At 40.0% G+C, this 26982-nt stretch overlaps 1 protein-coding gene across 5 annotated transcripts; it reads left to right on the top strand.

Moving 5' to 3' along the window:
- The first annotated feature begins 843 nt into the window (after positions 1–843).
- Positions 844–26852, top strand: VPS39 (VPS39 subunit of HOPS complex). 5 transcript variants are annotated; one of them, XM_055715344.1, is made up of 26 exons: positions 844–1071; positions 2686–2751; positions 3602–3628; positions 4080–4144; positions 4932–4974; positions 5976–6070; positions 7200–7295; positions 7967–8059; positions 9611–9794; positions 10308–10428; positions 10782–10902; positions 11695–11824; positions 12983–13125; positions 13959–14102; positions 14666–14807; positions 15097–15183; positions 18449–18522; positions 19148–19246; positions 19501–19618; positions 20093–20221; positions 20709–20811; positions 21763–21808; positions 22379–22528; positions 22698–22832; positions 23426–23517; positions 24681–26852. In XM_055715344.1, exons 1-26 carry the CDS (start codon positions 999–1001, stop codon positions 24754–24756), a joined length of 2652 nt encoding a protein of 883 aa, XP_055571319.1. In that variant the 5' UTR covers positions 844–998; the 3' UTR covers positions 24757–26852. The 5 variants fall into 5 exon arrangements, with proteins under 5 accessions (XP_055571319.1, XP_055571318.1, XP_055571321.1 ...); XM_055715343.1 differs by having other exon boundaries at positions 7197–7295; XM_055715346.1 differs by lacking the exon at positions 3602–3628 and having other exon boundaries at positions 7197–7295.
- The last annotated feature ends 130 nt before the right edge of the window (positions 26853–26982 follow it).

Here is a 26982-nt window from a genome sequence, read left to right as displayed (position 1 = left end):
CATTCCCGAGCAGGAAAGAAGCTGGATGCAAGAATACCACACTTGTTCGCCTGTTCCTGTGCTTCGGTCTCCCAGCACAGAGCATCCTCAGTCCCCTTTTTCTAAAACAGTGGTCTCTGTCAGTGAAGATGCTCACCAATCAGCACGATGTGCTTTTTCAGTTCGGTTCAATTAGTTTAGATTCTAGGCCAGTGGTGGTGAACGTTGCACCTCTCTGTGACCAAAATGCCATCGTGGCCTGTTCTGGAAGGGACAAGGTAGCAAGTGAAGATTCCTTCCCAGAGACTGAGCTTCACCTGCGAAGTTCATTGGAGAAGTTAATTACGGTAAAGCGTAGGCCCTCCAAACCCAGGTATTTACTTGCAAGAGATGTTTTGCTGTTCTCATCTGGTTTCCTCAGGTTACTCAGGTCAGTTTTTCTCTTGATATACGCGGTGACTGTCCTGCCTGCTGTGGTTTGTGTTAGCGAGTGGCACCCTGACACTCCCGATAGCCAGACGAGGCTCCGGCTGTCTCGCCCCCTGTGGGGCTGCACGAAGGCGCAGCGGGGCTGTGGCCGGGCGAGGCCAGGCCCCTCCGGGCCGGGGAGCGCGCCCCCCGCCGGCGCTGCCCGTGCCCCCCCGCGGTTCCCGTTGGTGCCCCAGCCGCCAGGCAGGCGCTGCGGGAGAGCGCTTGCTGTGCGGGCTGCCTGCGCGGCTGCCCCGTGCCCGCCGGGCCCTCACGGGGGCCGCAGCTGCCGCGGCACCGCCCGCCCCCGGGGCGGCGAAGGGACGCGGCGAGGGCGGGCACAGCGCGCGGGGCGGTGCCTCGGCGTGGAAGCGGCGGCGTGCGGGCGCGCGCGGCGGCTGCCGGGAAGGGCGGGGCGCTGCGGGCCTCGGCGGCGCTTCCGTCGGGGCCCTTCCCCCGCCCGCCGGTGCCGCCGCTACGCTGCGCAGGGGGAGCCCCCCGCGGCGCTGCCTCTGCCCGGGTGGCGCGTCGCGCCCCGAGAAGCCGCCGCCATGCACGACGCCTTCGAGCATGTGCCGATCCTGGAGAAGCTGCCGCTGCAGATCGACTGCCTGGCGGCCTGGGGTGAGCCGGGGGCCCGCGCCGCAGCCCCAGCCGCCCCTCTCCTGTCCCGGCCGGCCGGGGCGCCCCATCAGCCGCTCTCGGGGCCGGCCGCGGCCTGCCCTGCGGGCCGGGGTCGGTGCGGCGCTCGGGCCCGGCCGGCTGCGCGCCGGGGGCGCCCAGCCGCCTGACAGGCCTGGCCGTGCGGGCAGCGCAGGAGCGGTCCCCGCCGTTTGCCCGGGGCGCTGGCGCCGGGGGCCGCTCGGGGCGGGGGCGGCGGCCCGGCTGCGAAGGCTGCCGTGATTCCCGGTGCGGTAACCGTGGCCCGGCTAGTGTCCTGCCAAGAAGCTTTCCTTATGTTTTGACTAAAAGTTTTTTTGGAAACCCTGTGTGGTATGTTCCAGTCCCAGGGTTAGGGTCTGTTTGCATGTGTTAGCGGCGCACAAACACAGGGTTATATTTTTGGGCACACTCGATGGTCAGCATTTTGGTCAGGTGATTGCACCAGCTGTGGTGTTGAGAGGGCTTGGTAAGGCTTTTTGGGCTGCTTGAGTGCTTTCCATCAGGTATGCTACCATAACACAAAACTGGTATTTACAGTAACTCAGGCACTGTGGGGCTGTGACCCCTTTAATCTGTCTGGGGAACAAAACCTGAGCAGCAGTGCCATGTTTAAACATGGCTTGTTTATGCTAGAGTTATGTAGTCGAGAAGGTGTGAAGATGCTTTATCCCTGCATTTAGGCTTTCACCTCTTTCAGAGTGTTTACTGAAGTAGAAAAAAAGCCCTAAACCCATAGGCCTATGGCAGTATAGTTGTGTAAAAAGAGGTGTAACTCTGTCTCTACAACTCTTTTATTAAATAGTGGAAGAACGGTCTTGCAGGAAACAAGGTTTTGTTGGAGTACCGTTATCTTTGGCAATGAAGGAGTACTGGATGTAGAAAGGAGTATTTGTGTATGCTTCTTTCCTGTATGATCTTCAGCAAAAAGGAAGGATGTCAGTTGTATTTTATGACCCAATGAAGGCGTTGTGCCTTTCGTATGCTATAAATAGGAAGAGTCTCAAACTCCACAGATTTTGTACATAAAAAGGTTGTCTTTTATAAATCTTGAAGGACTGGTGATTGTTCAGGCAATTCAAATGCTACTTACGCAAAGCTGCCACTGTCCTTCCAGGCATAGCTGACTATTTGAGAGGGTTCTTATAAAAACTTGGACTAGTTAAAAAAACCAAACTCGCTTATACAGAACTCATTTTTCTTCCTGACAGTTCTTCCCGTTCTGTAGCAGTGTTCCTCTCTGGGAGATAGCAATGTCTGAAGAGTAGTTTCTTGCCTCTTTGGATTGCACAAAAAATGGAATGGTTTTCTGCTTTACTTTTGTGTAAACAAGTGGGATGTCATGTTTAGGCTGTACTTTCTGCTTTACTGCTTGATCTTGGGCTGTCCTCTCCTGAGAATGAGAGCTACTTCTGAGCACTTCCAGCAGAGATGATGGGAGACAAGTGTTTAGTCACCACAGAAAGTCTTCTTTGGTGTGTGGAACAACTTTCCAAGTGTTCTGATAAACGTAACTTAGCAGGGAAGGGCAGTCTTGGCTGAAACTAATTAGACTCTTTTTCTCCCCCATCTTTGTAGAGGAGTGGCTCCTTGTTGGTACCAAACAAGGGCATCTCCTGCTTTACAGGATCAAGAAGGACATAGGTAAGTTGACTTCAAGAAAGTCGCAAAAAGTTGATGATGTTATTTTTATTTCCCTGCACTTTAAGAGGCTGTAGTAATGTTAACACAAATGTGTTTAATTGCTGATTTTGTCCTACATAGAGTTTAATGAATATTTGTGGTATCTTTGGTGAAAGTGTACTTACCATTTATCAGATGTGCAAGAAGGACAGCAAGTAGTGTCAGCCTTCTTTTCTGTTTTAAAGTGTGTTTTATATCAGGTATCTATATGTTTGAATTTATAGTAAGTTAGTATATTTTTTGTGAATACAGTGCACAAACATATGCAGAACCAGTGCAGTTTGCTTGTTGCTAGAGGTTTGGTATTTGTTAGTGAAGGACTAGATTAGTGGAAGAGCAGCTTTATTCAATAGGTCCATGACCATCAAGGGGTGGGGCAGCGAGATCCCTCCTAACTGGTTCTGTCATGTATTTACTCTTCTCCCTGCCTCTTTGAAAGTCATAAGTGTTCATAGTCTATTCTACAGATGCCACAAATAGAGCTGTTCTATTTTTGGTTTAGTTAAAATTGATTTTTCACTGAACAGATTTCTATTTTGCAGTGTCTGGTATTATGTAGAAACTGATGTTATTGAACACAGTAAAGTTGTGTAGTGTGGGACAGGAAAGAAAGAAAGCAGACATCTTTTTCCAAGTTCATTGGCTCTTGGAAAGGTGTTCATTTGTAGCTACTTGGATTCTAGAGACTAAATTCAGCGTGCTTTTTCTGAAACTTGTAGGCCATATGTTCCAATCAAAGCATGCTAGTCTTGAGTTGCTAGTGTCTTGTCTCATGTGGTAAATTTCTCCCCCTTTTTTGCATCAATGCCAGGAGAGGTTATGTCATCAGAAAGTGTCTGTAAGTCTTTATCCCTAAAACTCCTTTTAAACCCTTGTGGTGTAGTGTTTATTTCTTGTCTTTCTTTGCAGTGATATGCTCCCTAGCAATTTAAATTGCTGGTAATTTGGTGTGGATAAATTCTTTATGGGTATCTATGTATCTCTGGATTTCAGAATACCTAAATATAATTCCTGTAACCTAAAATTCCAGAAAGGCAAAAATGTAACTTTGTGAGTCTTTCAGATGGGTACAAGAACTGTAATTTACATTTTCACCTGACTGTGTAGAAGACCTTCTGATGCATTTAGCTATTAAATAAAAGATAGCCCGCATATGTCAGACGATTCTTTTAGTTTTAAGTGGCCAAGTTTGCTTTCATAATTCTTTGTAGTCTATTTAGTATAAGGTATATTAGTCATAAATTTAAGGGCAACTTCAGTTTACATGCTATCTCAAATCTCTCTGGTAGGTTGCAATAGGTTTGAAGTGACGCTAGAGAAATCCAACAAGAACTTCTCAAAAAAGATTCAGCAGGTAGGAAATACCATCTTCTTGAAGTGGGGAAAATTTTATAGTGATTTCAGCCAAGAAATGAAATACCAAACTTGTTTCTGGAAACTGTAAAGCTTAAGAAAAAAAATACCCCGAACTATAAATTCTTCTAGAGGTGGCACAGCCTGTTTTTTTTTTTTTGCACACTCTTCCCATAACAGGGATAAGTTTGGTTTGGTTGCTAAAGCAGAAAGCAAAGAATTGGAACTTACAGGTTTATTTTTGGCTTTTATGGAAATGCTGTTTGCAGTGAATCTTCAGCTGCTTTGAGAATATTTGTTAAAATGATGGTAATACACCAGCAGACTGTTTGATTCTTGGATAAAATGCTATAGGAATGTGAATGTAATTCTTCTTATTTGGAATTTACAACTAAAATAACAGATTATCTATTGCCAGTCTTAATTTTTTTTTTTTGAGAACTTTTGTTCATTTGTTACATTGATGCTCAGGAAAGTAGTTGGCTCAAAGATTATGCAGCCTCTTTCAGTAACGCTCTCCATTTCCTTTAGAAGTACTTTTGTACTAGTAACATACCACTTACAGCAATTTTTACTAGCTTGGGTTGCAAGCTCTGTGTGCTAGCTTGTAAAAACTGTGTAAATGAAAGATGTTGCAATAGCTGGAGGAAGGTTGTGCCTACATAGCTGCCTTGTCTTTTTGTCATTTGCAGAGTATCTAAAATGCGTTTTCGTAGACTTTCTATAATCAAGCCTTATTCAGAGGTTTAGTTTATGAATGGAGTCACTGATAGCATTCTTTCTTTCAGATTCATGTTGTTTCTCAGTTTAAAATTCTGGTCAGTCTATTAGGTAAGTGAAGAAAATATTTTAATATTTAAGGAGGTCTTCTTGATGCAGTAACTTGGCTAAACGTGGCACCCTTTCTACATACCTGCATAGTAGTCTAGTTGTTGAAAAGTCATTGTGTAGGATTTAAGCGTTTTCACTTTGCAGAGGAAGCACTGCAGCATAGATTGAGAAGCAGCTTTGCTTGTCGTAAGCCAGCTTGGAGAACAAAGTATTAACATGAAGTTTTGTGATTAAAAATCAAAAAAATACGTATGTGCACTGAAGTGTGTGTATATACAGTTTGTCTGTATTGGCATGTGTATATACATACATGCGTGCATATGTGTGTGCACCATGTGATAGGGGCTAAAACTTCCATCCAGACTTGTTTGATGTATGAAACTCACATTGATGTGTTACACCAAATTTATGCAGATGGCGATCTTTTACCATCTTGTGGAAGATCTAAGTTTGCTTGTCTCTGGCTATATTTGTTTAACCTTATGATCTTCCTATGTCTTTTTTTTTGCTTATGATGCTACTCCCTTCTTTATGATCTCCAAGTCCCAGCTCTTCCAACTCCAGCATGTGTAGATTTCTGCTGCCTGCGTCCTCGTGCGTACAAAAACTTGACCACAGTACCCTCCATTTGCAGCCATTCACTTTCCACTAATTTCAGGAGCCAGTTCAAAATGGTCTTTGTTCATACAATCTTCCATCATGAACTTGGTCTCTGGCCTGCTTGCTGTTTCTTTTGTTCCCACTTTCACTTGGTTAGCACCTGTTCTCAATTTCTTCGTGTAATTTTGCCAGTGCTGGTGTTGGTTGTCTTTTCTGCATTTATTGTATGTGCCTTAGCACTTTTCAGCTTTTGGGAAAACACTCATTTTCCTTTCTTGCAGCTCTTAGTTTTACAAGTTCTTCTTTTTATGTAAACGTGAAATGCGATAAAATACTTGAATTAGCAATGAGCTCTACATGTATTAAATATTGAATCATAATTGGAATTTTGTTTTAAACAGAAAACAACATTTATGTGCATGACCTGTTGACATTTCAACAAATCACCACGGTTTCCAAGGCAAAAGGTGCATCTCTCTTTACTTGTGATCTTCAGGTAAGAGAGAGAACACAATGACACGATGTTGAAGCTTTGCTTAAGTGAACAGTTTTTAATGTAGTCACCTTGATTTTCTTCCTGTGCTTCCTAAGATATCTTCCTGTGCCTGTTGTGACTGTAGGCTTTGACCTCCTGATACAAAACCTCAAGGGATTTTTATCTTGTAGTAACTCTGTGTCTCTTCTTTTTTGAAAGATCCTCTTCAATATAAAAGCCATTTCCTTCCCTTAAATTGCTAGTGTACTAGCTTATAGTGAGTCCTTCTGCCAAGCATCTTCATCACTGTTTTTGTTACATATTTGTTTCTTCTAAACTGTATTGGCCCAAGGAGCACCAGGGGAAGTTATGGTAGGTTCAGGCTGTAAAATGGTTCCATAAGGTTTAGTAATTCTCTGTTCATATACTGTGGTTTAAGTGACTCATTTCTATCCAAGTGAGTTTCTCAGCCTACCCATGCCATTCAGAAACCTTATTCATAACCAGAAGGGATGGCTTAGTGTTCTTCAGCACTTTTTATCTCTCTGCCCGGTGGGAACTTAAGTGTTAAGTATTTTCTAATAAATACTTAGGGTTTTCTAGTTGTTAAAACTAGTGATGTATTTCAGAGCACCTTTAAATATGGTCATTCCAAAGTGCCTTGTTGTTTTGTGTGTACAGGCATTTAGGTTTGCTGGGATCTCTTGTCAGGAAACTTTTCTGATAGGCTAGAATATTAAATGGCTATTCATGTTATTATCTGTCAGTATAACATGTTCTTTACATTATTCCATTTTCTCCCCTCTCCTATACTGCAGAGAGTTCAAGCTACTTATCCTAGTCTTCAGGGCTGGGGTGATAACTCTCTACTTATATTCTGTTTGTGCATGTGTATGACTTCGGTACTCTTTAATTTTTTTGTTTTTATTTCGTTGGTGTCACAATCCTTGCCAAAGTTAATTTTTAAGAATCCTGCCCCACTTCTCTCTGTGCTTCCTTGTTTAGGGAATGCCCTTGTGGCATGGATGAGCAAAGCTGCTCTTCAGCTGGCAGCTTTGCTTCAGGCTGAGGATTTTTTGGCCTTGTATTGTCTTACTTGGTGGTTAGTTTATGAGTGCCTATGAGTTAGGCCTGTCTGTTTTCACAGCAGTCAGATACAGGGGAAGAGGTGCTCAGAATGTGTGTGGCAGTGCGGAAGAAGCTACAACTGTATTTTTGGAAGGACAGAGAGTTCCACGAGCTACAGGTGAGTTGTGCGCCTCAACACAGGGACTGTAGTTGTTCTTTACTGCTTGTTACGCAGTCCCTGTAACTCAGAGACACAGAGACTTTCGGAGCATTAACTCCAGTTGGTTCTGCAGTGACTTAACAAAGAAGCAGCAAATAAAAGTGAAAATACTGGTTGAAATCACAATTAATGGCATTAATGCAGTTTTATCAATTAAATCGAAGGCTGTGTTCTCTATTTTAATGTTCTAGTTGTAGCATACTTGTGAAATGTATTAACCTGCAGCCTCTATAAATGTAGAGCTAACAGTAACACTGTGAAAGTGGGTCACTTCTATTCAAAGGTTTCCAGGTATGTCATTAAGTCAGAAGGTAGTTACTGATGACAGGCATAGAGAACTGCACTTGTAAATACCAGATACTGGTATGATAAAAATAACCAATGGAAATGAATAGATGATTTTTCAGCTACGCTGCTCTTCTAGGAAGTTACCGGCTAACTTGAGAGCCCACCTCTTTATTGTGCAGAAATATAGCCTTTTTAGGTGAATACTGCCAGCAGACCAGCAGAAGTCAGATGTGTGGTGGTGGGGAATACAGTGTCAACAACAGTGCTGCCTGTTACAATCAGTGTTGCCAGATCTGACCTGCCTTTCTCTTGTAACAGCCATTTTAACCTGTTTTCCTCAGGGGGACTTCAGTGTACCTGATGTACCCAAGTCTATGGCCTGGTGTGAAAACTCCATCTGTGTAGGCTTCAAGAGGGACTATTACCTGATACGGGTAAGGCTGGCATTTGGAATACAGTGTTTCAGATGATTTGGAAAGCAGTAGACACTATGGAGGCTGCTCCTGTGCTCAGGGATTTGGCTAACAGACATTTATCAAAAACGACATCTGGTACTCTTGCTGTATGTAGTTTTGGAAAGGGCGGTCTAAGTATGTTCTTTTGAACTGCTGTTTTGTCAGGAAGTGATCTTCTCTTTGTTGCTGTTGAAACCAATGTTGGAAGCTCTTGCAGAGAAAAGCCATTGGAAAAGATTTGTTTTGGTTTGACATCAGTCTCTGTAAGCTCAGTTTGCATTTTATTTAATGTATTAAGAAAGGATATAGTTATAAAAGGGAGAAAAAGACTACGATATCTTCTTCATATCGGATGATGGAGCTTCATTTTTTCTTTTTTTGATTTTTTTCTTTTGCTGAACCGTAGTTGTTTCAGTTAGAATGCCTCTAAACTTAGTGTTGTTAATTTAGTATTAGAGTTTCCACTTACGCTTTGTGTGACAACTATATTTGATTCTCTTCTCTGCCTTTACAATTGGCTTCTGCTGATACTATAGGAAAATGAGATGAAGATGAGGTAAACTACACATACGTATGTGTATGTACATGGGTGGCAACACTGCTCTGTAGTTGACAGGAAAATTGCGCAGTAATTTTTACAGTCCCTTCAAACTGACACTGCTCACAAAAGATGCCTTTCTGCATCCCTGTCCTAGATGTTGATTCCTGCCATTCTAGTGATAGGAGCAGCTGTGCAGCTGCTCAGGCAACCAGAGTGGAGACTTGCCATCCAGGCATCTACTTTGGGTTGGCTCTGGTACTTGACTGACCTGTTACTGAATAGCTTTATTTCACTAAATAGGCAGAAAAAAATACACATATTTTTATGGTATTGTTTTCTGCTGGCTAAGTCTTGATTTATAAAAGTGCTTGAGCTGTAATGCAAAGGAAGCAGCAGGAACATGTAGCTGGAGCTGAAGGAGGAAGGATTCTCTTTTTTGGTGGCAGTAAGTTGTTAGATCAGCCCACAAAACAGCTCTTCGGATTAGTGTTTTTTTTCTTTTTTGGAAGGTGGGTTCAGTTCCCTGGACAGCATGTGGCCACAAGAATGAGTGGCTAGGGCTGCTGGAAAAAGGCTAGGTAGGTTGCTAGGCCTTTAGTTTGTTTTTTATGTGGCAACATTTACTCATGCCAGAATAGAACCAGGTTAAAGTTTTGGCCTAAATTAAATCCTCTGGTTACACCAAGATGTGTTTCAACACTTCAACTGGTTTTGCTACTATGCCATGAATTTTGTAAACCTGTATGAATTATTTGCTCAGCTGCTGTTAGGGTAACAGGAATACATCATCTCAGACACAAAAGTATTAACCCTTTATTTGCAAATGATGTATAAGCAAGATAAATGATGATATGCAGAAAAATTTATTGCTGCTCTTTAAAATCAGACTTGTACTGTTAGTGATTAGTCTGGGTTGTAAATCCCTCTAGGTACTTTCAACTGAAACCCCCCTGAATAACAGTTGGTTTTCATTTTCTTTATTATCCTAGGTGGATGGAAAAGGATCCATCAAAGAACTGTTTCCCACAGGAAAGCAACTGGAACCATTGGTAGCTCCTGTAGCAGATGGAAAAGTTGCAGTTGGCCAAGATGATTTAACAGTTGTGCTCAATGAAGAAGGGATCTGTACTCAGAAGTGTGCCTTGAATTGGACAGATATTCCTATAGCCATGGGTGATTAATTTTTTTAAAAATTGTTTCTTTGCTTCTCTGTATATGACAAAATTCATGTGTTCCTGGTATTTAGAAACTAGCTGAATTTGGAGTGTGGCAGTCACTGAAGTATTTCAAGTCATGCTCTGTGGAAGGTTTCACATTGTTTATTTTTGTTTCTTCCTCTTTTTTGCTTGTAGTCTGTATGCCCGTCTCAGAAAACCGGCATGTTGCCTATCTTTTATAAAGGGACAAGATTTTAAATCGAACGTAGTATGTTAAAACATTGTAGTTCCTGGGCATCTGAGTGCCACAGAAATTCCTCCTGTTGAAAGATGAACAAAAAACCTGGTAGTGGTCTGTTAGCAAATTGCTGTCAGTGTTGGGCATTGAGTTTTGTTTTTAATAAGCAAAAAAAGGGACATATTTCAAGCAGGGGTGGGGATTGAAGAGAAGCCTTACTTTTAAGTCATGACTTGTTCTCAAGTATTGCTTGAAACAATCAACTTATTTTTTCATTTGTTTCACTAATAGAACACCAGCCTCCCTACATCATAGCTGTTCTGCCAAGGTACGTGGAGATCCGCACTTTTGAACCCCGGCTGCTGGTACAGAGTATTGAGCTGCAAAGACCACGCTTCATCACCTCTGGAGGGTATTGAGCATAAACGATAATTTTTGTCAGGCTGTCTGGGTGTATGGTAGCACTCTGAAAAACTGGGAGAGGAATAGCTTCTCAGCTTAAGTAGTAGCATTGAATCAGTCTGGTTTTTATGAACAGATGGGTGGAGGTTATACTTTGAGGAGTAAATGACAGAGTTGAGTGTCTTTTTGGTATTTATCATCACTGGAGATAGTCTTCTCCTTTCTGCTTTGCAGTATTGCTCAAAGTGCCCTTGTATCTGATTGATCCATGTGTGTATTAACCAGGAATGTTTTTTTCAGATAGGGTATTGCTTCTTTCTCAGGGCTGGAACTTAGTAACTGACCCTTTTGTCTTGTTTACAGCACAAATATTATATATGTGGCAAGTAATCACTTTGTCTGGCGGCTGATTCCGGTATCGATAGCTACACAGATCCAGCAGCTCCTGCAGGACAAGCAGTTTGAGTTGGCTTTGCAGTTGGCGGTAAGTACTCACAAACCTTCGGGTTTGCAGTGGATGCACTTGTGCAGGAAGATATAAAAGGGTGTTTTCCTTCTGCTTGACTGTAGCTAGTCCAGAGAGTTTAACCTCCCTACTGTCCACATTGCACAAACTGGTAAACTCTAGCCTTTTTTGACTTTTTAGGTTTGTGCTGCCATTTTTCCCTGTGGATCTATTGTGGTTTAGATTGAGATACCATCTCGTATTTGGAAGATTATCTCTTAGCTGCTTAATTGGTTGCCTTCTTTTCAACTTCAAAGTCAGCTGGACTTCAGAGTCTTCAGACTGCTAGTAAACAGTTTTGCTTGGAGTTGTGTGGTTTTTGTTTTTTTTTAATAGCCCTCCATATTACTTCTGAAACATCATAATTTCTTAGAGATGCTGAAGCAGTACATTTAGTTATATTGCTCCTAGGATTTAGGTTTTAGGATTTTCTGGTTTCAGGACACTTCCCTGGAACTACTTTAAAATGAATTAATTACATTTTGTGTTACTAACTTGAAAAAATATTTTGAAAAGGCAAATGAATGAAGAGATGCTTGCTGTGATAGAGTGAGTATATACATAACCAGAGCTAGCTTTCAAACCTTTCAGGTTCTGAGTGACACAATAAGTGTAGCATCTGAGAACCACCTTCAGAGGTGTTCACTTTGGAAGGTTATCTTTCTTCTTACTCTCTCCAAAGGGTAATAGTCCTATTACTTCTGTAGAGTGTTTCTTTTTTATTTACAAGGCCCAGGGGTTTTTAATGTTCATTTATTTGTATGTGTGTAGGAAATGAAAGATGATTCAGATAGCGAGAAGCGACAACAAATTCACCACATAAAGAACCTCTTTGCCTTCAACCTCTTCTGCCAGAAGCGCTTTGATGAATCCATGCAAGTTTTTGCCAAGCTTGGTACAGGTGAATTCTTGGGTTGACATTGAGATACCTAGGTTAGGAGGAATGAAATGAAGCTCACAGACTGTTCTGTGGGTTTTCTTGTTTTCTGTTTTGTTTTTGTTTTAAAACAGTGTTGTCTTGTGCAGACCAGTCCCCTGTGAATGGCAAATAGTGTACTCATTTATTTAGCTTTTTTTTTGTCAAACTGGTTACAGTACTTTAACTTCAGTCAGAGAGTTAAATCATGAATTCGTCCGTTGTGCAGAATATATTGGTATTGTAGACTATTTTACAGCATGCATAGCATGTACATAGACCTTGGAAGTTGAGGGTTTCAGCAGCTGCCAAAAGCTGGCTTTTAGTTTGGAATGAAAGATAAGGATCATCTGTAGACTTGCTAAATCCTTGGATTTGAACCAAACTGAGGATCCTTAACCCTGTTTCCTCAAGCTGTTGAAGCCAGGAAACTTTTAAGTGGTTTTGGAAGTCAGAGTAGCCTCTGGTGCTGTTCCTCTGGTTTGTACTGGGATTATTGGAAGAACACCTGAAGACTGGACTGTACCATAAAATAGCGCTTAAGACTGAGATTCTGTGGTGACAGCATATCCCTTGTGCATTGAAACAGAATTTTTACTTGTTTTGATGACACAACTTCATATTTACTTTGGAAAACTACAGTGAAAGAAAAGGACTGATAACTCAGAATACTTTGAAGTTAAATCAGAGGGCAGTAGTTCTGAATTTTCCTAAATTTCATGAAAATGGGTGCTCGTTAGTTACAAATGGCACTAAATCAGTTCTTGTTTCAAAAGCCCATAAATTGTCTCTTAAAACATTGCTTGTTCCTAGAAATCCTGTCCTTCTGTCAGAGTTGTTAATGCTGGGATTCTGGAAGAAGAGCAGGAAGAGGATTATAATAGTGGCTTGTCCTGCAGGTGTGCCAAGCGCACAGGTTGGAGCTTGTTGTGCTTGGACTTTGAAACAGCCTTTTTCTTGCTGCTTTTGCCTTGTTTTAGCTTCTTGTCTGTAACAAGCAAGTTTTGCTATCTTGAACTTTGTGTACATACAAGTTGACTACAAACACCGATGTTGGAAAGCTCAGGTTACTCAATGGTTACATATGTTTAAGAGTTTGCAGAAATAATGAATGGTTACTAATACTACTTATTTTTTGCTTAGATCCTACTCATGTGATGGGTCTGTATCCTGACCTCCTGCCCACAGATTACAGGAAGCAGCTACAATATCCCAACCCCCTGCCAGGGCTGTCTGGGGCAGAGCTGGAGAAGGCACATTTAGCTCTGATAGACTACCTAACTCAAGTGAGTGCTCCTGTATCAGTTTTCAGAGCAGGTTTATTCAGTTTTAGCATACTTGGTGGTTAACTTTGTACAGGAAGCAGTATACTGGTTCCAGCTCTGTCATGCTAGCCATAATGGGCTGTCTTCATGGTTGGAAACTATGGCAGTAACTCCTGAGAAAGCAGGCGAACTGGAAGACATGAGGTACCCCACAGATAATGTGGGAGGCATCATACTTATGCACCAGGTCTGAATATGAGTCCAGTATTTTATTTCTAGAAGCCTTCTGAAGAGGACTTCAGCTCTTGATCTTTTGGTTTTGTTTGGTGGCTGTTGTGGAGGTCACACTATCCAAGAGACAGGTCAAAAGCATGCAATAAAAGGTGGAACAGGAGGTAGTGGGTACTGTAACTTCCTGTCCTCTCTATTTTGTTGTAACTGGAATCTGAATTGTTCTGTTGCTGTTCTTACTACACTAAAAGGAAGCTTGTGTCTGAAGGAAGATAGTTTTTGTGCCTAGTAGTTCAAAACCTAAATTGTTTTCCAAAATGTTCTAAATGTCTCCTGAGTTCTCTAAAATGTCTCTGTTTAGGTGAACAGAACTTCCTTCTGACTATTTTTGCAAGATTCTGGACATCTTGCAAAACTATAAATTCGCAGAACAAATATATATACATGAATGTGGTTGGAAAGGTGACGTGTTGAATAGGTAGTAACAATAGAAATTCAATTGGTTAAAAGAAGTTATTAATTTAGTTTAATTTAGTCTTTTTACTTGGTGGCTTGTATTTACTGAGGTGGGATGGAGAAATCCATAGCCTCTTCCTGATAAAATTTCCTTTGATGTCCTGCAGAAAAGAAGTCAGCTGGTGAAGAAGCTAAATGATTCTGACCATCAGTCCAGTACCTCACCCCTCATGGAAGGAACACCCACAATCAAATCCAGAAAGAAGCTGCTACAAATCATTGATACCACCCTTTTAAAGTGTTACCTCCACGTGAGTTTCTGCCTGACCTAGAGACCTTTCCATTATCATGCAAGCTCTATTGGAATTTCAGGCTGAAATGTTTGAGGAGCATAAGGAGCTACTTCAGAAATTCTCACACAATCGTCTGTCTTTGGTCTAAAAACAATCTGTGAAACTTTGGCGTTAGCTAGTTTGCTCACTGGTCAGGAAGTAGTTTCATGGAATAAAGCAGATGTATCTGTTTCTGGTTGCTGCCTCTGTCAAAGGAATGTGGCCATGCCTGTGTATTTTGAGGTTCTAATGAATGCTTCTCATCTTGCTTTGTACTGTTGAATGCAGGCGAGTATTATCTTTGCTGTCAACAGTGTTTTTCAAAGCTGACCACTATTCTTGAAAAGGAATAGCTCTCATATATTGTTTCCTTTCTGTCCCAACAAATTATGGAAATGAAGATGGACCTTGCTCTAAAATTTTGAACTGTCATTTCTTATGCTATCAGACTGTTCTTTTTATTTCTCTTCCAGCTCATGTTTTGTACCATAAGCTTAGGAGGTGCACATTACAAGTATTAAGTACTCCCTTTTTGCTTGCAGACAAACGTAGCCCTGGTGGCACCATTGCTACGTCTGGAGAACAATCACTGCCATATTGAGGAGAGTGAGCATGTACTAAAGAAGGCACACAAATATAGTGAGCTGATAATACTGTATGAGAAGAAAGGTCTGCATGAGAAAGGTAGGTGTGAGGTTGGGGTGGAGAGAGAAGAGAAGAGATAGTAGCATGTATTCCTAATAGTGAGTTTTAACTTACCTTCAGTGAGCAGGCAATATTCTGAAGAGACTTTGTTTCTGGGTCTATCTTGTGATTGAATAGCCTTTGTTCTTGTTACCGGTTTGGTCTGTGTGTTTAAAACAAACCCTTGTATTGTGTTTGGTAGCAGAAAAGGAAAAGTGCACTTTTTTGTGGGTCAAGTTGGGATGATACTTTGTTTACAAAGGAATGAACCTTTTTGTTGTTCTGAAAGCATTACAGGTACTGGTGGATCAGTCAAAGAAAGCAAACTCACCATTGAAGGGTCATGAGAGGACAGTGCAATATCTGCAGCATTTGGGTGAGTATGAAGGAGAGCATTTGCTGGGCTTAGCAGTTACTGTACTGTTCATCAACTTTATAGAGACGACTAAGCTAAAGCATGTCCTTGTCATCTTGTCTGGTTTCTTGCATAAGGGAAACTTCAAGGATTAGTTTCTGAGTGTCTTGTTGAAACTTGAGTATCTTACTGGAAAACACTCCTTATTTACAATAAAAACTTCCATTGGTAGAAAATGTGCCATAGTAGTATTTTGAATTTTCTTCCAGTGATGATTTACCATCACTGACAAAAGGAAAGTCTAACTTCTGGCTTAGGCTTTCCCGCTGAAAGTCAGACTTCTAGTTGCTGGGGCTCCTATCTTTCCTGAGATGAGTCCTATAAGAAGGTTTTTTTCTGTGTTTAGGTAGATACAGATAATGACCTAACAGTTGTAGTTGCTGGTCACAGCATCACGGTAGCAACTTGCATGGCTGACTACTAATTGTGAACTCCCAAGTCCTTTTTTGTTTTTGCAACTTTTGAGAATAGTCCTCCCATCAAATAATATTATTTATTTCTAAATGCACAGCTTTTAAAAAGTATTGCACTATTAGTTTGAAAGCAAGTCGTTTATGAGGGAAATAACTTTGTTCATCTCATAGTCTTATACTGTTGGCAAAGTTTGATATTTTTTCTATAATAACTACTACAGAACTACTGGCTTCTGTTGGCAGTTTGTTTATTCATTGATAATGTTATTTAAAATGACATGAGACCTTTCCTATTTGTATCACATCTCTCATGTTTCTTGTGCATTGGTGTAATTTGGTAACATCACTCAGAGAAGTATAGGTATGTTATATGCAGCATACAGCTTTACAAAACAAACCTTTAATCTAACTTAAAAAAGAATTCTGTTATCTTGATAAATGCATCTTGATTGACCTGTGTCAGCTGTTCATTTGTTTTTTTCATTGGTGAGATTGGTGATGTTTAAGACTTAGAATTATCCGAGGTGTCTGGAATACTTCTCTAAAATCTTGGCAGCTTGATAAATTTCTTTAAGACTTCTGGAGCTTCTCTGTTTCAGGACCTCCTGAAAATCAGTTTTCCTGTATGCTTCTTGCTCAGCTCTTTAAAACTGATAAAGGACATTTGAGTCTGTTCACTTCAGAGTGGTGAAATATGGTGGAAACAGCCTAGAAAGATAACTATTGGTAATAAATGGAATGTTTCACACTAGTGTTGCTTGCAGATTTGCAGATGGGTAAATAGCAGAAATGTAATACTGTGCATGTGTGTGTTTTTTTAAATTGTGCTGTCCATTCTGCCTTGATTGGTAAGTTTCATTTCTGGGAGTCCCTTAAATAAGGTGATAAAAGCATTTCAGACTGAGGTTTCTCCAGATTTATCCCTCTGACAGCCCCATCCCCTTTTGGTGTGAGGCTTCTGTAGTTATGAATTTCTAATCTAAGTAATATTTGATTTTTAAAAAAATAATACATTTTCAATTTTATTTATGCAGGATGGATTTTTAGTTGCTTTCACTTCACATTGAGTGAAGTAGAAACTCTTCTTTATTTATCTCTTATCTGTTTTTTGGGGCATTTAATGAAATAGTCTTTAATAGTTCTCAGGTAATTAGGGAAAATTTCCTTCAGGCTTGTAGCTGTGGTCTTCTAAGTCATCAAGTACGTATTACTGACTTGGATTTGATACTTGCCATGTGTCAGCAGAGTAAGCACTTATTGTTCATTGCATTAAAGCAAATATTAATTGTTAATTCCGTGATTGGCCATGTCCATCAAAAATATATTTAGTCTGTGCAGGGGTAGGCACAGGAGAACTAATGTATTCAATTGCGTGGTAGATAGCTTTCTGTATTACACCATTCTTTATCTGTTAAAATAGTGTTATGCAGAACTTCTTCCTATTATAGCTCATATTTAGAGTAGGGATTTGTTGCTGAGAAAGTTTAGAAATTCAGTGTTGGCTTTAATTCTAGGAGCAGAAAATATCCTTGCCTGTGACCTTCAGTATAAATCGCCATTTAGCTGAATATTGTGTGCTGAGGGAGCCAGTGTTCTGTGGTGTGATGTTGGCCTTTCAGTATTGTGATCTATAAGCTTGATGAGTTCCTTTTCTCCTGCCATCTTGAGCATTTTGAGTAGGTTGTAACTTCATGTTTGATTTGGTTGCCATTTCAGCAGAGGCAACTTGATTCAGTGCTTTGGAAAGGAGCTATTCTTATTAAACTCACACTTGATTAAGGAGTTAACTTCCTCTTCTCTGTCTCTTGTTCTACATAAGAACTTACTCCCATGACTTGTCCTGCCCTTTATTTAAATTTTTTCAGTGAGGCTAGCAAATCCATTACCATACAATGCCCTGTTAATTCAGAAAGCTAATCAAAGTTCAGCAAGATTCAGACCCATGACCTTAGTGCCACTTGCCAAGTTACTGTTTTGTTCCTGAAACTTTGAAATTGACTCTTCTGGGCACTATACTTTGTTTTACTTCATAGCACCCATCTTCTGTTTTTCAAAATACTGCTACTATGAAGATGCTGCTTTGTTTAAGTAGTAACTTCTTTATGGTACTGTGGGATGAAAAAAAGAGCAATGACTGCCTTTCTGTAGGGTTGGTGTAGGGTTCTGTTTCTTGTATAGCTTGTATAGTTGTGTTGCTCCATTGTTTGGGCAGTGAATGCCTCAGTGGTTCTCATCAGGAGGGTGAGAGGAAAGGCTTGTTTTCCTAACATGTTTTATAAACCAAATTGTCTAAATGAAAGTGTTTTTTTAAAGAGACAGGTCCTGAATTTTCTTAAAAGTTGAAAAGTTATTACCTGTCATGTAGTTTCTGTGCCCGTTACTTCAGTACTATGATGTTTTACTACTATTTGACCATTTGCTGTAGAAGTTAGTAGACTCGCAGGCTGAAAATGGACTGAAGCAAATTACACAAGTGAAAAGTACAGTGCTTTTTCTACCGTAATAAAAACAAATTGTAAGGGAAGGCCTTTGGAATGTGGTTAAGATGACTGAGCTTGGTTGTGGTCTGAATTATTTATGTTTTGTGGCATTTAGTATTTGAGTTCTTATTTCTGTTTAAAATCATGTTTGTAGAGCAGTGAAGTTGTGGCTTTAATCTGGAATGTGTAATTTACTTGACTGGAGCAGGGAAAAACCAAATGAAGTTCTTCCTGTAAATTAAGCTTTGCTGGCTCTGAAAGCATTTGCTTGTGTTGGGAGTAGATAGATATTAAGGATTTTAACATTGAGCACTGTTGCCTTTTGTATTCCAGGCACAGAGAACTTGCACTTGGTGTTTTCCTACTCTGTCTGGGTGCTAAGAGATTTTCCTGAAGATGGACTGAAGGTAAGTGCGGTTGAAACAGACACCTTGCCATTGAGATTCTTAGTGCAGTGTATGGAAGTGGGAGAGCTCAATGTAAGAAGTGATGTATTAATGGTAAATCCAATTAAACATATACTTTATATTTTCTATGTTCAGTACTACGGTAAGATTAGCAGTAGATACAACAGGACAGCCTTTCAGTTTTCCTTATGCTTTTTCATTCTTGGAGTTACCTTATCTTGCAACAAGTAGGTAGAAACCTTTGATATAACATTTATTGTTGTTGATGTCACAGTTTTTGTACAAGAGCCTGAGTATTTGAATGTGAAATGTTAATTTGCCTTTCTTATTTTTCCTTTCCTCATTGATATATAATTTACTCCCTGTATTTGGGAGGTGTTGGGCACTGTAAAAGAGTGTTAACTAAGGCAGAAGTGGGAATGTTTATTAATCCTTTCAGATGCGAGAGAGCTTCTCAGAGCCTAAATAAGCTGTTCAGATATTTTTTTTATACTTCCTGTACTTTGTGGACATATGTGATGATATGCTGGGTATTGGTGTCTCGGGGAAAGTACACTGTGGTGCTTAATTTTTTTTATTTTTTTTTTTTAAATCACCATTCTGTGGATAAACTTTTGTTTAACAGATATTTACAGAAGACCTCCCTGAAGTAGAAGCTTTGCCTCGAGACAAAGTGCTCAGCTTCTTGATAGAAAATTTTAAAAGCTTGACTATTCCTTATCTGGTAAGAACTCAGTCTCTACTAGTGCATTACATTTGGTACAACATGTTACATGTAGGGTTTTAGTTCTCCAAGCGTTTGAGCTTGATGCTATCTCACAGCATGCTAGCTTTGCCATAAATTGTGCAAAGAAAAAATAATTAAAATATATGAAATCCTGAAGTCAAGGTTGGTAAAGGCAGGCATGGGACTGTGGCTTATAACAAATGACTTTCCAGAGGAAGTGTCTGTAACTGAACCTGACTATGTATTTACAGGAACACATCATTCATGTCTGGGAAGAAATTGGTGCAGAGTTTCACAACTGTCTGATCCAGCTGTACTGTGAGAAGGTGCAAGGCTTAATGAAAGAATATCTCAGTTCTTTCCCTGCAGGTATGTCTAGCCTTTTCTGGTGGGAAGACCAGGGGCATGGGACTGTACAGGGGAGCCTTCACAGTGTATTGCTTTAAGTCTTCCCTGTTCACATCCAGAAGATGTCCCAAGTGATGAAGGAACTAGAACAACAGAAGTTGTGGGTTTGTAGGGAAGTCTGCCTCCCTAGAGATCTTAAAGGACCAAGCGACACTTTATTCATGATTAAGTGGAATGGCAGCTACTGCTTCCTGAATTCTGCATGTTGAGGGTGGAGAAGGGTCTTGAATAGCTGAGTCTATTGTTTAACCACCCACTTAATGCGTTTTAAGGAGCTGATGTAATTTGGCAGGTGCATCAGAGTCAGAGTCCCAGTCCCACCTGTAACAGTTTCATCAGCACTTGGCTCTTCCTCATAATTATTTATTTTTTTCTGTGTACTAGTGTGGTGAAATAGTTGTAATACCATGGCCTGTGTCATTTTCTTCCACATAGATAAAACTCCAGTGCCTGCTGGAGAGGAAGGAGGAGAATTGGGGGATTACCGGAAAAAGCTTCTGCTTTTTCTGGAGAAGTCTAGCTGGTATGAACCCAGTCGACTAATTAGTGACTTCCCCTTTGATGGTGAGTTCAGTTTTCCTAGGTTATTTAAACCCTAGCTTATTGCATTGCACAGCAAAACCTCCTCACTTATTGTAGAGTCGTGGTAACTAGCAACAGAAGATGGTTATATCTGTAGTTGTAGACCACTGGTGTATATACTGGTGTATACTGACTGTTTTTGCTGGCGTAGTTAGGTTTACCAATCCCTGCAGGATTCCTGTAACTGTGGGCCCAAGACATTGTGACATCTCCCATCGCTTAAATATTTAGCCTAACTTTTTGATGAGCCTGAAATGGTCTACAGATCTGAAGTTTGTTGTTTCTTAAGTTGCTTAAGAATTCATAAAATGTTACTGAGACCAGTGTGAAGTAGGCTTACAGTCTCAGTGTAACTTTAACCTGTGCTTAGACTTTGGTTTATAGTTCCTTCTGTTAGTCTGGTCACTAATGAGCTTATGTTGTCACTTCTCTGTGTAGCTATTGGCTAATCCTTCATTGCTGTCACTAGGTCTCCTAGAAGAACGTGCTCTGCTCTTGGGTCGTATGGGGAAGCATGAGCAAGCTCTGTTTATTTATGTTCATATTTTGAAGGACACCAACATGGCTGAAAAGTAAGGGCTTTTTTGTTTGTTTGGTTTTTTGCAAGACTTGGTTTGCTCCCTGCCCTGTGGATAGGATATGTAATGAAATGTTGCTTTATGTGGAGCATAAATGCTGTAAGCCTTCAGGATCTTCTGGGTTTCCATGCTTTCTTGACTTTTAGGCTCTTCCAGGTATCTGTTCATTACAGATGATTATGCTGTCCCCTTGAGGTTTACCTTCTCATGCTCTTCTGTAATTGCACTTCAGAGCAATATGACAGTCATCAGTGAGTTCCTTGTTTCCACCTGTCCTTTGCTTGTGAACTTCTGTACGTTGTTTTGCTTCCTTTCTCTTTGGAGAGATGTTCATTAGCCCACATGCAAAGTTAAGCTCCTTCAGTTAGCAGAATCCTCTCTAGTAAAGGTACAGCGTTTTGCTGGATGTATCTTGTCAGGGAACCTTCTGAATGAATCTGAAGTACTTAAGTGAAAATGGAATTAACTGATAATAGCAGATATATCTGAACATTGGGGCCTGTTCAACATAGCTTCTTTTGAAGCTAATTTCAGCAAATGCCTGTCGGAGAACATTCAACCCTGGTATGCAGTGTACACTAATGAACACCTTCTCTTCATGATTCAGGTACAGTAATTGGATACATCTACACGTATTTTTATACTATGATGTGCTGACTGGAGAAATCTCCCCCCCTTTTTTTTTTACACAGCTGAATTAAGTTTCTGCATTAAAGCTTTTTAAGTTGATTGGAAGTGGGGGACTTGCATGAAATCTCCCTTTTCTCAGCATTGTTATGCAAAGTAAATGATGTAATTTTGTTGTGCAAACTTGATTAATTGATCAAAATCAGATGTGCGGTCACCTAATTCAGTATTTAAAGCATTTAAATGTTAATTTCTGTGGACTGATTCTCTGGGTTCTGAAACTGTCCCTGCATTTCACTTGATTCTTTTCTGTTCCAGCTACTGCCATAAACATTATGACAGAAACAAAGATGGGAACAAAGATGTAAGTAGCTTCATCTTTGCAGCCTTCCTTTTCATTAAGGATGTATTAGACTATTCATACCATGTTAGGGACTTTAAAGTTTTTCCTCAATGTAGACTTCACGGTTTCTGTAGGTGGATGGGAACCTATGTATAAGCTCTTGGAATTTTGGAATTACTAGATGATTGGGGGTTTGAAATTGGAGTTGAGTGCATATTCTGTAGCTAAAGTTCTGACAGAATTCAGAAGACAGAATATGTACATGTGTATTCCACATCTACAGAAAAGTTAACATTAAAAAACAATGAAGTGTTGGCTTCTAAAGGCTATGAGTTATGTGAGTTAAATGAAGGAAGCATGATTAAAACTGCTTTTATTGAAAAACCTTAGTGTAGAATGCATGCCTTAAAAGGCCTTGAACATCACTGGTACTTTTAAGTTTCTGTTTTAAGAATAGAGCTGTTTAAATGGACACTTCAGAATTTTTGAATGGCATGGGTACGATGTTCTAGTACCATCGCTGTGTTCTACCAGCTCTGTCAATTCTGGATGCATGTAATGGGTTCAGAACTTTCCTTTTGTGCGCCACAGGTCTATCTGTCACTGCTCCGGATGTATCTCTCCCCACCTAGTGTTCATTGCCTGGGACCAATTAAGATGGAAGTACTGGAGCCTCAAGCCAATCTGCAGGCTGCTCTGCAGGTTTTGGAACTACATCACAGCAAACTGGATACTACCAAGGTAAGAAAGACCTGCAAGTACTCTGTACTGTTGACAGAAGGTGATAGAAGGCACTGGAGTAGGCAAGTGAACAGATTGTAACTGTTGTCAAGCTAAATGTGCTGATTTCTATTCTGTTTTGCTCTCTGTTCCTTCTTAAGTTTTGCTAAGTAAGTGTATTTTGCTCTAGGCAATAAACCTGCTCCCAGCAAATACACAGATTAGTGAGATTCGAATCTTCTTAGAGAAAGTCCTTGAAGAAAATGCTCAGAAGAAAAGATCTAATCAAGTACTCAAGAATCTTCTCCATGCAGAGTTTCTGAGGGTAAGTACCCACCACCTGTCATTTATTGGAATGGTGGTGTAAAACAGATGTTCAATATTTAAATTAACTGTTCCTTAGGCGGAATGTGTGTCATCTAGGTGACACTCTAGTGCGCTTGAAATTAGTAGATGGGCATCAAGTAGATTGAATGTCCCTTTTTCTGGAGATGGCGAGTATGTTCATTTTAGTTTGGATGAGGTGTGTGTCTTTGCTGTGAGTCTCTGGACTCACTGTGCTCTGGTGTGCGTTGCAGGATGATTTCAGAGAGCATGGACTGGATTTCTTTCAAATAAGCTAAACCAGATGGTGCAGTTCAGTAGTTCACCTGCACATCCCTCGGTGGTTAAAATGATTTATCTGTGGACCAGACTAGTTGAAAATAACATCCTGCAATTCATATAGCGTGGTTGTTGGGTATTCAGTGTACCTGCTCTGCTCTACAGACCTGCTGCTTCTGTGCTGTACAACTTGCTATACAGTGGATATAGCCACTGAAAACTAAACACTGTGACAGTTTTCAGTTTCACCGGACTAGAAAGGAGCTGTGGTGTGGCGTTACCTGTTCAAAAAGTTCTTTCTTTCTTCTTCTTTAGGTCCAGGAGGAGCGAATCTTGCATCAGCAAGTGAAGTGCGTTATTACAGAGGAGAAAGTGTGCACTGTATGTAAAAAGAAGATAGGTAACAGGTGAGCGACCATGTATCTTAAAACTTGTGCAATTACATCAAATATGAATCCTGTACACTTAAACTAAGAATATTGCAAAACTTGGAATCTTTATGTACACAGAATAGCAGTATGAGGGAGACATTTGAAGGGTGTTTCAGTTTACAAATTACATCACTCAACTGGGTGGCTGAGAAAACATCAAAGCTTTAGTTAGGGAAGTTTACTGCAAGCGTTTAATCCTGCTTTCAACAAAGGAGAATAAAATCCATTCAGAAAATCTTAAGGCTTCTTATTTCACAACTCTAGAAGGCAGAAAATCGCTTCTCATACTGAATTTGGAAAAAATTTTAAGGACACTGCCTAATACCCACTTAACTAGAATTAAGAAGGATGATATAAAGAATGTCAAACTAAGGTACATGTGTAATACTTTTCTGTATCTGATGGCTTTGTGGTTCACTGGCTTATTTACATTTTGTAGCCTAATTATCTTGGGACTTGTAAAAGTCAAATTAATTCACTTGATAACCAGATGCCAATAACTTTCCTTCTACCATTCCTAGTAGTTAATTATCATAGAATATAAATTTTATCTGCTTTTTTTCCCCTCTGAACTCCAGTGAAGTGCCATGTGACTAGCTTATTCACTGTTTCTTTTGTTGATGTGAACCCTTCTGAGGTATCAATAGCATTCACAATGATAGGGGAAAGTTTTTTTCCAAAGCATTTTAATGAACATAAGTCTAAATATACTTATTGCTATGCATATATGATTTTTTGCGGTTAGTGTGTGGCGTGTAGCATCAGATTTTAAATTTGCATATGCAGTATTGGTTTAGGTGTTTAGGATTTTTCTAATGCTGTGAAGTTCAACAAGATTTTAAAGGGCCAAGCACGTCAGCATGTCACCCAGTCTTTTTTGTTAGCAGTGACTTCAAAGTAAAGTGTATTTATAGAAACAAAAACATAGATTTTTTTTCTTTTTTTTAAATGAAGCTTACAAAATCCATAGAATTCTTTTGTCTGTCTTTTTTTTTTTTTTGAGAATAAATCAGGCTGTAATTTACACAGTGTCACTTTCCTGTAAGCATGGTTCTGCACAACTTGGATGTTTTTGTTTGAATTGGGGAAAACTGTTTGTAACTACTGACAGTTGGGTTTTGTGTTCTGTCTCTTCACAGTGCATTTGCTCGATACCCTAATGCAATCGTTGTGCATTATTTCTGCTCCAAAGAAGTCAACACATTGGACACCTGACCTTGTCATGGTCAATAATCCCAACATTCATATGAAATGCAGAACTGACGACTTAAGAAGTTGATGCCTCTGAGATTTTTGAGGCTTGTTGTTAGGTTCTCTTACACTGGGTAGAAGTCATTTGTATCTTTGGACTGACTGTACCTACCTGGTAATATTGATTTATTAGAAGATGACTTTAACCATGTTGTTACAGTGTGGGCAACTACACTGAACTTCTCAGTACTCATGTGAAGAATAGAAACTGATTTTTGTACTGAGTTTTGTATTACACTCCAGCCTTGCGAATGAATTGTTAGACAACTGTTGGGTGTTCACAAGTCAAGTTTTACTATAAAACTTACTTCCCTAGGATGACAATATTGTGATTTGGCCTTGTATGTAAATAGTTCTTAAAAAAAAAAAAAGAAAATTATTTTAAAATCTTTGCAGCTGTATCAGTATTGCATGAAGATCACCAGGGGTTTGGCATGGAGAAGGCTTCTGTGCCTATTTCTAGACCTAGAAAATATAACTTTACTTTCATCTCAGTAACGGGAATGTTTTAAGTGCTGGCAAAAGGAATCTTTTTATTGGTACTCAGTGTTATCACCTGACCTTCTGATTAGGAGACAGTCAGACAAACAGTAGTAAGGATTTTTTTTTTTACTTTAGTTCAAGAGCTGTAAATTGAATCAACTTGTATGTTTGCACTGAATATGTTCACTCTTAGCATGAGTGGAAGCTCAGAGACTGTTCTAAGAAGTTCACATCTGCACTTATAGCAAAAAGCAAAGAACACTTTGAGAAGCAAGTTCTGAAGGGAGTGAGCTATAGTTATTGCTTGAGCTTCTAGACTACACTTGAGATTTGTGTATGTAAGTTCTTTGGTCTCTAGTTCACTTTCCAGCATTGAAGTAAAATCCAGACTATTTCAACATCTCCATTTTAAATCCTGTAGAACTGCGTTCTGCTCAGGCTAGTTTTGTTCTGAAGTTACTGTTGGGCTGGAAATCTTAACTACAAGAACTAGATTGTACCGTACTCCTTGTAGGCTGTAATATTTTTGTCTAACTTATTTTTCCACAAACTTTTAATCTATAGTAGATTGGTATGAGGGCTATTAAAATGTTTGATTGGTGCAGAAAGAGTCTGTGCAGTGGTAATGAAAAGGCAGCAGTAGCAAATAAACCAGTAGAGTGGCTATTTGACTCCCAGCATCCTGGTCTAGCAATCCTTATAAATACGTAATTATTAAATAGTACAGAGCATGGCATGTAACTATGAGGTATCACCTCTTAACAGACATGTAGATGAATAAAGCTTGTCTGCCTAAGATGTAATTGGATCTCAGTTAACATTGTAGGTTTACTTAAGCCATTGTTACGTGTTTTTTAGGAACAGATCTGCTGCAGGCTGACGAGTCCTAATTCACTTTCATTTGCCAGTGTTAATAATTTTGCTTTAGCCTTATTTTTTCTGTTTCCGCATGTGTTTGTATTTATTGTTCATATGCCATGCATTTTTGTGGATCTCTTGGTCCGGTGTTTTGCTACTTCTGTACTTGGATGTCTTGGGCAGTATTGCTGCTGATGTCTTTCTGCAGAGGCTGGGTAGGGGGAGTCTGTGGTGTTAATGTTTTTAATCTTGTATTTCTTCTTTTTGAAGAAGAGAGCCTGAAAATACTTATATTGCATTTGCACATTCTGTATAGATCTTTATATACTAGTTCGGGTACAGAGGGAGGATGGTTTGGGAGAGTTGTGTTTACAGGTCACTGAGAATGAAGAAGGGTATTTAAAAAGTCCCTGTATTCTTTGTATACAGATATAACAATATTGCTCTGATTTTTTCATATCTTATGTTTAGTACTGTTAGTCTGATTTTTATTCACCTTCATTATCTGTTGCCAGGAGAGCTTTATTCACATGAGGATCTTCATTGTGCTCTTACTATGGTTAAGGTTGTGCCTCTCTTCACCTCCACTGCATACCTTTTACAGAGGTGTAGTTTGTGCTGTATCTTTTTTTTGTTGGTTCTTATAATGTGGTTTGGGTTTACTAGCCATACAGCAGGTTTATCTAAAGCAATAGATTGTAATAAATATTGTGAACCAGTGTGTGTTTCAGTCATTGTGCAGTTAAGTTTCTCTGGGGTGCTGTAGATTAGGGTTGGGTTTTTTTAATATTAGTCCTCACTTTCTCCTCAAAGTCTCCTCGAAGACCCAATGCAGGGACTCCCAGTATC

The sequence above is a fragment of the Falco cherrug genome, chromosome 7, assembly GCF_023634085.1.
Source record: "Falco cherrug isolate bFalChe1 chromosome 7, bFalChe1.pri, whole genome shotgun sequence".
NCBI lineage: Eukaryota > Metazoa > Chordata > Aves > Falconiformes > Falconidae > Falco > Falco cherrug.
Note: the sequence above shows the minus strand (reverse complement) of the source record. Positions and strands in the feature narration are given on the sequence as shown.

What these genes read in the sequence shown, in the direction of transcription:
- VPS39 (XM_055715343.1), top strand. Translation starts at nt 999, where the DNA reads ATGCACGACGCCTTCGAGCATGTGCCGATCCTGGAGAAGCTGCCGCTG. An exon ending in GGGACTATTACCTGATACGG is followed by an intron (nt 8,060 to 9,610) that starts GTAAGGCTGGCA and finishes TTATTATCCTAG; the next exon opens with GTGGATGGAAAAGGATCCAT. An exon ending in TGATAGACTACCTAACTCAA is followed by an intron (nt 13,126 to 13,958) that starts GTGAGTGCTCCT and finishes GATGTCCTGCAG; the next exon opens with AAAAGAAGTCAGCTGGTGAA.